Source organism: Petaurus breviceps, unplaced genomic scaffold (assembly GCF_028583685.1).
Source record: "Petaurus breviceps papuanus isolate PSGF00001 unplaced genomic scaffold, PetGlider_PUasm1.0 673, whole genome shotgun sequence".
NCBI lineage: Eukaryota > Metazoa > Chordata > Mammalia > Diprotodontia > Petauridae > Petaurus > Petaurus breviceps.
In genome coordinates, this window is record NW_027186448.1 from 733,501 (window position 1) to 744,587 (window position 11,087).

The 11,087-nt window shown below is 41.3% G+C and overlaps 1 protein-coding gene across 1 annotated transcript in view; it reads left to right on the plus strand.

Annotated features, from left to right (window-relative positions):
• DNAH2 (dynein axonemal heavy chain 2) overlaps positions 1–10,771 on the plus strand; it is a 132,965-nt gene extending 122,194 nt beyond the window's left edge. Inside the window, exons 77-85 of the mRNA XM_069104179.1 lie at positions 7,037–7,228; positions 7,421–7,605; positions 8,356–8,584; positions 8,694–8,845; positions 9,279–9,393; positions 9,520–9,696; positions 9,860–9,934; positions 10,100–10,250; positions 10,420–10,771. Of these exons, the coding sequence (XP_068960280.1) occupies positions 7,037–7,228; positions 7,421–7,605; positions 8,356–8,584; positions 8,694–8,845; positions 9,279–9,393; positions 9,520–9,696; positions 9,860–9,934; positions 10,100–10,250; positions 10,420–10,574 (1,431 nt within the window). The 3' untranslated portion in view covers positions 10,575–10,771. The remainder of the gene's footprint in view (positions 1–7,036; positions 7,229–7,420; positions 7,606–8,355; positions 8,585–8,693; positions 8,846–9,278; positions 9,394–9,519; positions 9,697–9,859; positions 9,935–10,099; positions 10,251–10,419) is intronic.
• The last annotated feature ends 316 nt before the right edge of the window (positions 10,772–11,087 follow it).

An 11,087-nucleotide genomic window follows, 5' to 3' on the forward strand; every position in this document is an offset into this window, starting at 1 on the left:
GCATGCCCAATTCGTTGACCTCCCTTTTCTCTAATTTAATCATATATGCACACAGGGATATAAAACTTCCCCTAAAAACTGCCTTTAATGCATCCCACAGATTTTGGTATGTTGTCTCATTATTATCATTCTCTTGAATGAAATTACTGATTGTTTCTATAATTTCTTGTTTGACCCACTCATTCTTTAGGATTAAATTGTTTAATTTCCAATTAGTTTTTATTCTGTCTTTTCCTGCCATGAACCGCTGAGAAGAAAGTATATTCCTTTTTATCTCCATTCAGTTTTCTCCAGAGATCTATCATACCTACCTTCTCTAAAATCCTGTTCACCTCCTTAACTTCTTTCTTGTTTATTTTGAGGTTGGATTTATCAAGTTCAGAGACGGGGAGATTAAGGTCTCCCACTAGTATAGTTTTGCTATCTATTTCTTCTTCTAATTCCTTCACCTTCTCCTCTAGGAATTTGAATGCTACACCACTTGGTGCATATATATTAAGTAATGATATTGCTTCATTCTCGATGGTGCCTTTTAACAGGATATAGTTTCCTTCCTTATCTCTTTTAATTAGGTCAATTTTTGCTTTTGCTTTATCTGAGATAAGGATTGCTACCCCTGCTTTTTTTTACTTTAGCTGAGGCATGATATATTTTATTCCAACCTTTTACCTTTACCTTGTGTGTATCCCTCTGTTTCAGATGTGTTTCTTGTAAACAGCATATTGTAGGATTATGATTTCTAATTCATTCTGCTATCCATCTCCGTTTTATGGGAGAGTTCATTCCATTCACATTTACAGTTATGATTGTTATCTGTTTCTTTCCCTCCATCCTATTCCTGCCCCTGTTAATGTTCATATTTTCCCTCCCTTCTCCCTTCCCCCCCTTAATAGTTTTCCTTTTGACCACCACCTCCCTCAGTGTTCTCTTTTCATCCCCCTTCCCTTTTCCTCCCCTTTCCCCTTACTACTTCCCTCCCTACAAACCACTCCCACCCCCCTTTCATAACCCTTTCCCCCTCCTACTGTCTGTAGGATATTTTTATACTTAATGAAGTATGCTATTTCTTCTTCACATCAAGAGTGACAGGAACAAATCTCATGTGAAGCTCCTCTCCCTCTCCTCTTTCCCTCTAAAATGATACTTTTTGCGTTTCTTCTCCATAGAGTCCTATGCTTAACTGGTTGTTATTCCCTCCTTGTACCAGAACCAATGAAAAGCTCATATGCTTCCCAACTCCCTCCCTTTTTTTCCTCTGCTATACAGTTTTTATGCCTCTATGTGTGCCATAATTTACCCTTTTCCATTTCATCCATTCCCTTTCTTCCATTGCAGTCTCTTTGTAGCCCTTAATAAGATTTTTTTTAAATTGTCATTTTGTGTATTTTATAGTCATACCCTCTACTTGTCTATAACTAGTTTGCTCTTATCAAATAGCAGGGTGTGTGTGTGTTTTCCTTGTTTTCCTTTCTAAGTCACTGTTGCATCTTGTAATTGGAGGTTGAATTTTCCATTGAGTTCTGGCTTTTTTATCAAGAAGGTCTGGAACTCTGTTATATCGTTGAATGACCATCTCTTTGCCTGGAAGAATATGCTCAGTCTCGCTGGGTATGTGATCCTTGGTTGTAACCTGAGCTCTTTTGCCCTCCTGAAAATTGTATTCCACTGCCTCCGATCTTTCAGTGTAGAGGCTGCCAAATCCTGTGCAATCCTCACTGTGGACCCTCAATATTTGAATTGTTTCTTTCTGGCCGCTTGATTTTCTCTTTTATCTGGTAGTTCTGGAGTTTGGCCACAACATTTTGAGGACTTTTCAGTTTGGGATCTCTTTCAGCAGGTGTCCGGTTGATTCTCTTGATTTCTATTTTACCCTCAGGTTCTAGTATCTCAGGGCAGTTTTCCTCAACGAGCTCTTGGAGAATGTTGTCCAGGCTCATTTTTTCATCATAATTTTCTGGTAGGCCTATGATTCTCAGATTATCTCTCCTGGATCTGTTTTCCAGGTCAGTTATTTTTTTCTTTGATGTATTTTACCTCTTTTTCTAATTTTTCATTCTTGTTGTTTTGCTTGACTAATTCTTGGTTCCTCATAGACTTATTTGTTTCCATTTGGTGAATTCTAGTTTTTAGCAAATCATTTTCCTTGGTTAATTTTTGGAGCTCCTTTTCCATATCATACACTTTTCTTTTTAGAGAGATGTTTTCCTCGTTATAATGTTTTTCTAATTCTGATATTTTGGTTTTGACAGAATTATTCATTTTGTCTTTTATCTCTCTCATTTTGTTTTCAAAGTTCCTTTTGATCTCATCTAGGAGAGCCTTCTGTGCTTGGGACCCATTCCCGGTTGAAGTTTCAGCTTTGGGTGTGGAGTCCACATTGTCTCCCTCTGAGGTTGGTTCCTCCCTCTGAGGATAGTAGGACTCCGGAGTCTTAGTCTTTGTCTTTGTAGTCTGCTTTCTACCCATTTTGAGGCAGGGTCCTAGCCACGCCCTTCCTCTAGGATCCCAAGCCTTTACTGTAGAGGGTTTTGCCCTGGGGCAAGAGTTACTATGTTTTCAGGGTCATAGGGGGGGTTTGGAGCAAGTGAGGTTCACTCTGTCATCCTGGACTTTGGAGGTCCTGAAAGGGACTTTTTAAAAAATTTCTGGGCTATGAAGTGGTAGCCCCAGGAGTGTTTGCTGTCCAGGACAGGGGCCCCTGTATTTGCTTCTTACCTTGCTCTTTCCAGTCCCAGCCCTTTGGTGATAGGCCTGGTAGTGGACCTTGTGGTTGGTGGGAAGACTTGCCCTCGTAGTTGATCAGGCCCCTTCCGGGCCTGCCTCTGCAGGCTGCCTTTTTTTCATCTTTCAACAGTCTTGGCTGATAAAGAAATGCATTTTACTTTGTTGTCACATTGTTTTCCCTCTATTATTTCAACTGTAGGAGGACAAGTGTTTCTCCAATGATATTGGATTTGGGGGGGGGGGTAGGCGGTGGGGAAGGGGGAAAGGGTTTGCTCTTAAGGAAAAAACCTCAAAAAGAGGCCTCTAAACATTTATCATTAATCAGTGAAATTTTGTAAAGTACTAGATTGAGAATCCTAGGACTATACTATTTATAATCCTATACTACTTATAAAAAGTACTGTAGAAGTTTTTATTTTTTGCTTAATTTTAAAATGACTCACTAATTATAGTGGCTTCATATTAACTAGCTATAAGTTGGCATGACATAAGATGTTTAGGATAAGATTCAGCATTAATGATGTGAAGATAAATGCATATTTCAAATAATTTTTTTTTTATAATTTTGAATTTTTTGACTGCTTGTTAGAGCTGACATTTTTTTAACTTTGTAGTGATTAACAAAGAGCTGGTGCCAGGAGCAAGAGAAAGGTCTGCTGTATTGTTTTCCTTGTTCATTTTTGCTTTCATTATTAGTGTTATCTTGTTAGCAAGTTCTTGGCACTCATCTTTTGAAACCACTGGTATAGGTGTGTTTAGGGTCTGAGCTGTGTATGAATATGTATATGGTTACTTGTCCATTTTGTGAGGGTCAGTTTGGCTAAAACTAGACAACATTCTATAAATGCATTTAACTGGGCACATATAACTGCAGTACATCAGAAGATACTAAAGTCAAAAAACAAAAACAAATAAAAGTGACATTGTTAAACTCAGCCACCTTGTAGAACTGCCACTCTTCCTTTAGGATACCTTGCCTACAGTATGGGACACATAGAGCTGTCTGCCACATGGACTGAATGAAGGTTACCTTTGTTGATTCATATGTTAAATATTAGTAAAATGTAATTGTTTTTGCTTATTTTTAGGTTAGAAGTAGAAGTTACAATATTTTATTGCCACACACCAAGGATTCCATCATCTTGAGCACTTAGTATAATGAAAGCGCTGGCTTTAGAGTCAGGAAGATCTAGGTTTGATTCCTTCCTCTGACATATTCTAAGTTATGTAATCATAGGCAAATCATTTAACATCTTAGTCCCGTGGATGACCATTCCACTCCCTCCCCCCACTCATTGCCTAAGGCTATATAAATTACAAAGGAGTTGCCAATCTTACTTGGTTGAAAAAAAAAAAATTTCCTAACCAGGAGACCTCTATACCAATGAAATCACAGGTCCATTTAAAAAAATAAATTTAAACCCACAAAACTCAAGGTTCAAGCAGGTTCAATGAGTTCTATCAAACATTTAAAGAACATGTGATCTCTATATTTCCTAAATGATTTCCAGAAATAAAGATAATCTGTCAAACTCTATGAGACAAATTTTGTCCTAATTCCTACACCAGGAAGGGGAAAAGTAGAGATGTCTATATAGGTCAATATAGCTAATGAACATGGTTGCAAAAATATTAAATACTGGCAAAGAAGTTACAGTACAACACAATAAACATTAAGTACCTGCTATGTGCCAGCACAGGGAATGATAATAAGACAAAAGAAATTTCCCTGCCACAAAGGAGCTTTTTGATTTAACAGAGGAAGATAACACATAAAAGGAAAATGAAAAGCGGGGAGTGAGCCCAAGCAGTGCCGAAGGTACAAAATGAAGAGTTGACTAGGCTTTTGGGCCCTCTTTAAATGGGGGCTTTGAGAGGAGTGTTTTGCTCTGTCTTCCAGCACTCCATTCAGAGGAGCAGAGGGTACTGGGTATCCAAAAGAAGTGAAAGTAGCAAAGCTGATGAAATCTCAGTAATGATGAGTATCCTGGTAATAAACTTTTCCTTGGGGGAGGGAAATGAAGCACTGCATCCATCCAAAGTTGTGTTTATATCAGGAAGGCCAGAATAGTTCAACATTAAGAAAACAATTAACGTATTAAATCATATTAATAACAAAATGGCATGATTTTTATCAATAGATAAAATTCTGTTTTATTTCACCTTTGGTTTTCAAATTCTCTTCTTGCAATTGTTTTAGGATTGTTCATTTGTTGGTTTTCTAATCTTTAAAATTATATATGCTCAATTCACATTCATCAGATTCTTTTTATATTCTGTTGACATAAGTGTTCGGGTACATACACACTCTTTTTTAAAGACTGCTTTAGGATGCATCCCATATATTTACTTGGTTGCCTTATTATCATTCTCTTTTAATTTAACTTATTTCTATGATTTGATCTTTGATCAGCTCATTATCTAAGATGTTAGGGGGGTGATTTTAGCCTCTGTTTAAGTCAGCATCTTTCTCCATATTTCCTCTACTGATTATAATTTATGATTGCATTAGTCTGTCAAGAGACACAGTCTATGGCAGTCTTGGAGGCAAAAAGACATGAGTTTTGGGGCATTGAGGTGGTGCAGTGAATAGAGCACCGGCCTTAGAGTCAGGAGGACCTGAGTTCAAATCCAGCCTCAGACACTTAGCACAAAACTAGCCGTGTGACCTTGGGCAAGTCACTTAACCCCAATTGCCCTACCTTTCCCTCTCCAGAAAGAAAAAAAAAAAGACATGAGTTTAGATCTTGCCTTTAGTACTGCTGTGTTGTGTGACTCTGGCAAATCCCTAACCTTTAGGGCTTCATCCACCTCTCAAATACTGCAAATTAGAGAAGAGTTGCCAATCTACATCTGTAGAGGGAACTCTCTCTAGTCTAGCTTTTTTATTTTACCTGTAAAATATGTTTTAAATATTTCTGGATTTAATTCGGTTCTTTGTATCCTGAAATACAGTTATTTGTTTCCTGAGTTCCATGAGAGCCTGAGAACACATGTTCTCTAAAAACACACATGTGTGTATATGTTTTAAAAATCTAGTTTTTCAAGCATCTTGTTTATCTTTTGTTTGATTTGTTAAATTTTGGACGCTACTAGAATTAGTGTTTTACAATGTATTAAATTAGGGGATGTTTTCTCTTTCTTTTCAATTTGTATCTTTTGTATTTGTATCCCACTTGGGCAGCTATGTCACCCAGTGGATAGAGCGCTGGGTTTGAAGTCAGGAAGACTCATCTTCTAAGTTTAAATCTAGCCTCAGACACTTACTAGTTGTGTAGCCCTGGTCAAAGTCACAGCCCTGTTTGCCTCCGTTTTCTTATCTATGAAATGAGCTGGAAAAGGAATGACAACCAGTATCTTTGCTAACAAAACAAAACAAAACAAAAAACCAAAATGGGGTTATGAAGAGTCAGATACAACTGAAATGAATGAACAGTAATGCTGAGCACTTATCACAGTGGCTAGCACATAGTAGACACTTAATAAATGCTTGTTGATTGACTGAGTGAACTCAAGGGTGTGACTAAAAATACAACTTCATTGGAAAATTAAAAAGATTCCTGCCCTCTGCATCCTTGACAGTCTGAACTGTATTACTAGAGGCTCTTCCCTTGAAGATCACTGCCATCCCCCTCCCCCCCAAAAAAAGCCATGAGGAGCATGCTCCTCCCTCATCATTCCTACTTAAGACTTAGTCTTCTTAGGTTGGCATCTTTGTTCCTCTAGGCCTATTAAGTGTCTGTTTTCCCCTGATCTCTGTCTCTAACTTTTCATCAATCTTTTTATCCATATGAAGGTGGTTCCTCAGAGGGGCCTCAAGTGTGCACCTTTGGGAACCAAGTCTGTCCTACTTCTGATCTCTCACTTATTAGTGTTTCTCTGTCTAATCCTTCTGTGTGGATTGGATTTTCCTCTTAAAAGTCATGTTCAAGGAAGGAGATCCAGGTATGTGAACTAAGCTATAAATGAGCCTATGGGAAAGCAAATGCCTCCTAGTACTTTGTAGATCTCTGTATCTATCATGCCCTATTCCTCCCAGGAGATTATGAGTACTTTGAGGTCAAAGACCACCTCTCATTTATCTTGGGGATTTTTACCTCTCAGAAAATAGTACAGTGGTACAACAGTGCACTATAATGTACTTATTGAATGAATGTCTGGCTGAGAGGGAGCATCAAAGTATGATGTCCCATGAGAATGGATATAAGAAGTACAGAGAGCCAGAGCATCAGCTGGTGCTCCAAACTGCCCTCCCCTTCGCTTTGGGACTCCCTCTACTCTGACCCCAAGCTTAGGCCTTGCTTCCTTTCAGGGCCTGAAAGCCAACATGAAGCGGCTATACCATTTGATGACAGAGGCACAGTTTGCCCGCTGCAGCAAGCCAAACAAATATAAGAAGCTACTGTTTGCCCTTTGCTTCTTCCACTCGGTACTGCTTGAGCGTAAGAAGTTCCTGCAGCTTGGCTGGAACATAATTTATGGCTTCAACGACTCTGATTTTGAGGTCAGATACAACCTATTCCCCTCCCCCAACCCTAACCCTACCTCCTCCCCCCTTCCCCTACCCCTCACCCTCATTCACATCCCTCACACCTTCCCTCCTGTAACAGAATTTTGGTTGCTAAAGGTCCTATAATAAAATCCCTTTCTGTTACTATAACTGTAGGTTGAGATGTAGTTGGTTTCAACCTTATAGGTATCTGAGAATCTTTTGAGCCTGTACCTTGATGAATATGAGGAGACACCATGGGATGCCCTCAAGTATCTGATTGCCGGTGTCAACTATGGAGGACATGTCACTGATGACTGGGACCGGCGCCTCCTCATCACCTATATCAATGATTATTTCTGTGAACAGAGTTTAAGTACTCCCTTCTTCCGGTGAGGATTTGGTTGTGGCAGTGAGGGCAGAGATTGGGAGCATAGTGGTATCAATGCAGGGCCAGTGGTGAAGACAGACCACCAAGTTTTGAACAGCACCAGAGGATAAGAGTCTGACCTGAACCCAAGATAAGAGCATTAGGGGCAGAGTTTGGTATTCCCCTGAGAAAGGAAAAAGAATACTGATTCTGGAGTTAGAGAACCTAGATGCAAATTGATACCACTTGTGTGGACCTTCAGGTCTTAGACTTGGTCTGCCTCTTAGACCCTGGTTTCATCCTCTGTAAAATGAAGGAGGTTGGGTTAGGTGACCTCATGTGCCTTCTAGTTCTTAACTTCTATAAGTGATATTAATGTAAATAGGATTCGTTTATGTAAATAAATGTAAATTGGGGCAGCTAGTTGGCACAGTAGATAAGAGGGCCCCAGACTGGAGACAAGAAGATTCATTTTCTTGAGTTCAAATCTGGCCTCAGATACTTACTAGCTATGTGACCCTGGACAAGTCACTTCACCCTGTTTACCTAAGTTTCCTCATCTGTAAAATGAGCTGGGAAAGAAAATGGCACGTCACTCCAGCAGCATCTTTGCTAAGAAAATCCCAGATGGGGTCACAAAGAAGAACAGCAAAGAAATGAGGAGTGAGGGCTATGAGAACACAAAGGGCCGAAGCTTACCTAGGCTTTAGTGGAGTCTCATGTATGCCTACAAGTGGAACTGTAACCCTTGTGTTGCCCCCACCCCCTCCAGACTTTCCATACTGGATACCTATTGCATCCCTAAGGATGGGAACCTGGCTTCTTATAAAGAATACATCAGCATGCTTCCAAGCATGGACCCTCCTGAAGCTTTTGGCCAGCACCCCAATGCAGATGTAGCATCTCAGATCACTGAAGCACGTACCCTATTTGAGACCCTGCTCTCCCTGCAGCCCCAAATCACACCCACTGGGACTGGGGCCCAGAGCCGGGAGGACAAGGTAAAGAAAGACTGAATAGATGTGATATATGTATGTGGGTTGAGGACATTCTTTTATATCTTAGTATTGGAGAAGTCTCTTGAATCCTACCTAGTTCCTGCCTCCTTAGGTCCTTGAGCTGGCAGCTGATGTGAAACAGAAGATACCTGAGACAATTGACTATGAAGGGACCCGAAATCTTCTGGCACCAGACCCTTCCCCACTCAATGTGGTCCTGCTGCAAGAGATCCAGAGATACAACAAGCTTATGGAAACCATTCTGTAAGAAGGGAAAAATCTTTTACACCCTTGAGAAAAAAAGGGATATAAGACCTTTTTTTGTGTGTTATATATGTAAAGCCTATAGACCCATTTTCAGAAGGTTTTTTAAATGCATTAAATAAAATACATAGGATTACAGAGAAAACTATATTGAGATATGGTTATCAACATGTTATTTTTTATTTTATTTATTTATTTTTTGGAGGGGGGAAGGCAAGGCAATTGGGGTTAAGTGACTTGCCCAAGGTCACATGGCTAGTTTTACGCTAATTGTCTGAGGCTGGATTTGAACTCGGGTCCTCCCAACCTCAGGGCGAGTGTTCTATTCACTTTGCCACCTACCTGCCCCATGGTTATCAACATATTAAAAAAAATGACAGATTCCAGGTTAAGAACTCCTATTCTGCATTGACTATCTAACAACACTTCTCAGGTTCTCTCTGATAGAGCTGGAAAAGGGTATTCATGGTCTTGTTGTCATGTCCACCAGCCTGGAGGAGATTTTCAACAGCATTTTTGATGCACGTGTCCCCCACCTCTGGGAGAAGGTGAGGAGAAGGTCTACCCTATTTGTTGAAATTTGTGTTCAGGAGCTCTACACCCATTTATAGTTGAGGAATAGAGTTGGATTGGGACTGATCACCTGGGTTTAAATCACCTTCCTCCTTCCCTAGGCCTATCCATCTCAAAAGCCTCTAGCATCTTGGACTCGGGACCTTGCACTTCGAGTAGAACAGTTTGCAACATGGGCTAGCAGAGCCCGACCACCTGTGCTTTTCTGGTTGTCGGGGTTTACGTTTCCCACAGGATTCCTGACTGCTGTGCTACAAGCTGCTGCCCGTCAGAATAATGTGAGTTCTATTAAAGTGGGCAGGGACACAGGCTCTCTACCACCAGAAGGGGCTGTTAGTATGGGAGTGAGGGGTGATATTGGGAAGAGTTGAGAATGAATATAGACTCAATTACTGGGAGTATAGGGCTCATAGAGCCTCCTCTCTTTTAACTCTTCTCCAGGTTTCCATTGACAGCCTCTCTTGGGAGTTCATCGTTTCTACTGTGGATGATAGCAACTTAGTGTATCCACCCAAGGTAGGTACTAGATATGCTTGGATTTAAGGGGGGTAGAGGGAATTGGAATTAGAGTTAATTAGGGTGGGAAAGAAGAAATCAGTTACCAAAGGGGTTGTGGGGGAATGGGCAAGTAAGGTTAAGAGTATTGGTTTCACTCCTGGAGTTCCTCTAATTTCCATCTAGGATGGTGTTTGGGTTCGTGGCCTTTTCTTGGAAGGTGCAGGTTGGGATAGGAAGAATTCATGCTTAGCAGAGGCGGAGCCCATGCAACTTGTCTGCCCTATCCCTACCATACACTTCAAACCTACTGAGAGCCGAAAGAAGAGTGCTAAGGGTATGTATGCAAGCTCTCTTCTGTAAACTTCCACTAAATTTCCCAGCCATTCTTCACTAACATTCCCTATAATGGCCTTTGTCCCTACTACCAGTTCTCCCTAAACTGGCTTAATTCTGCCCCCAGCACAAGGCTCAAGGCACTTATTTGAGCTTTTCTTTCTCCCCAGGCATGTATTCCTGCCCGTGCTATTACTATCCCAACCGGGCAGGCTGTGCTGACCGAGCTTCCTTTGTAATTGGCATTGACCTTAGAGCTGGAAGCATGCCACCTGACCACTGGGTCAAGAGAGGAACTGCATTGCTGATGAGTTTAGACAGCTAAGGGGAAACTCTGAAGCCTAACTTCTAAATCTGGGAAAGGGGGGGGGGGGGGGGCTAGGGAACCTTCGAGGCTAGTGTGCCTAAAGCCGAGCATGAAGTGGCATCTCATTCCGTTGGTTTCCTTACCCTGGGAAAACTCTGGAGCGCAAGGTTTATTTATGAAAAGAGAGGAGGAGCTGAAGTTATCTCTTCATTCAATAAACATGTTTTAAATTTGTTTTCTGGGTCCTTCAATAATGCAATGCCAGGGGAGAAAAGAAGGGTTTGCATTAACTCTCCTTTGCAGAGATAGCAGGGTTAGGGTTAAGTGAAAGTGATAGTCGAGACCGTGAGGAAAGGAGGGGCCAGGATTGAAAGGGGCGGGACCCAGAACAGAAGCGAGGCTGAGGGAAGGGGCCTGAGCAGGAAGGGGCGGGGCTGGAGGTGGAGGAGGCGGAGACGGAGTTGGGACGCGGGTAGGTAAGAGGCAGGGGAGGGGCGGATACAAGGCAGGGAAGGGGCGGGGCCCGAGCCG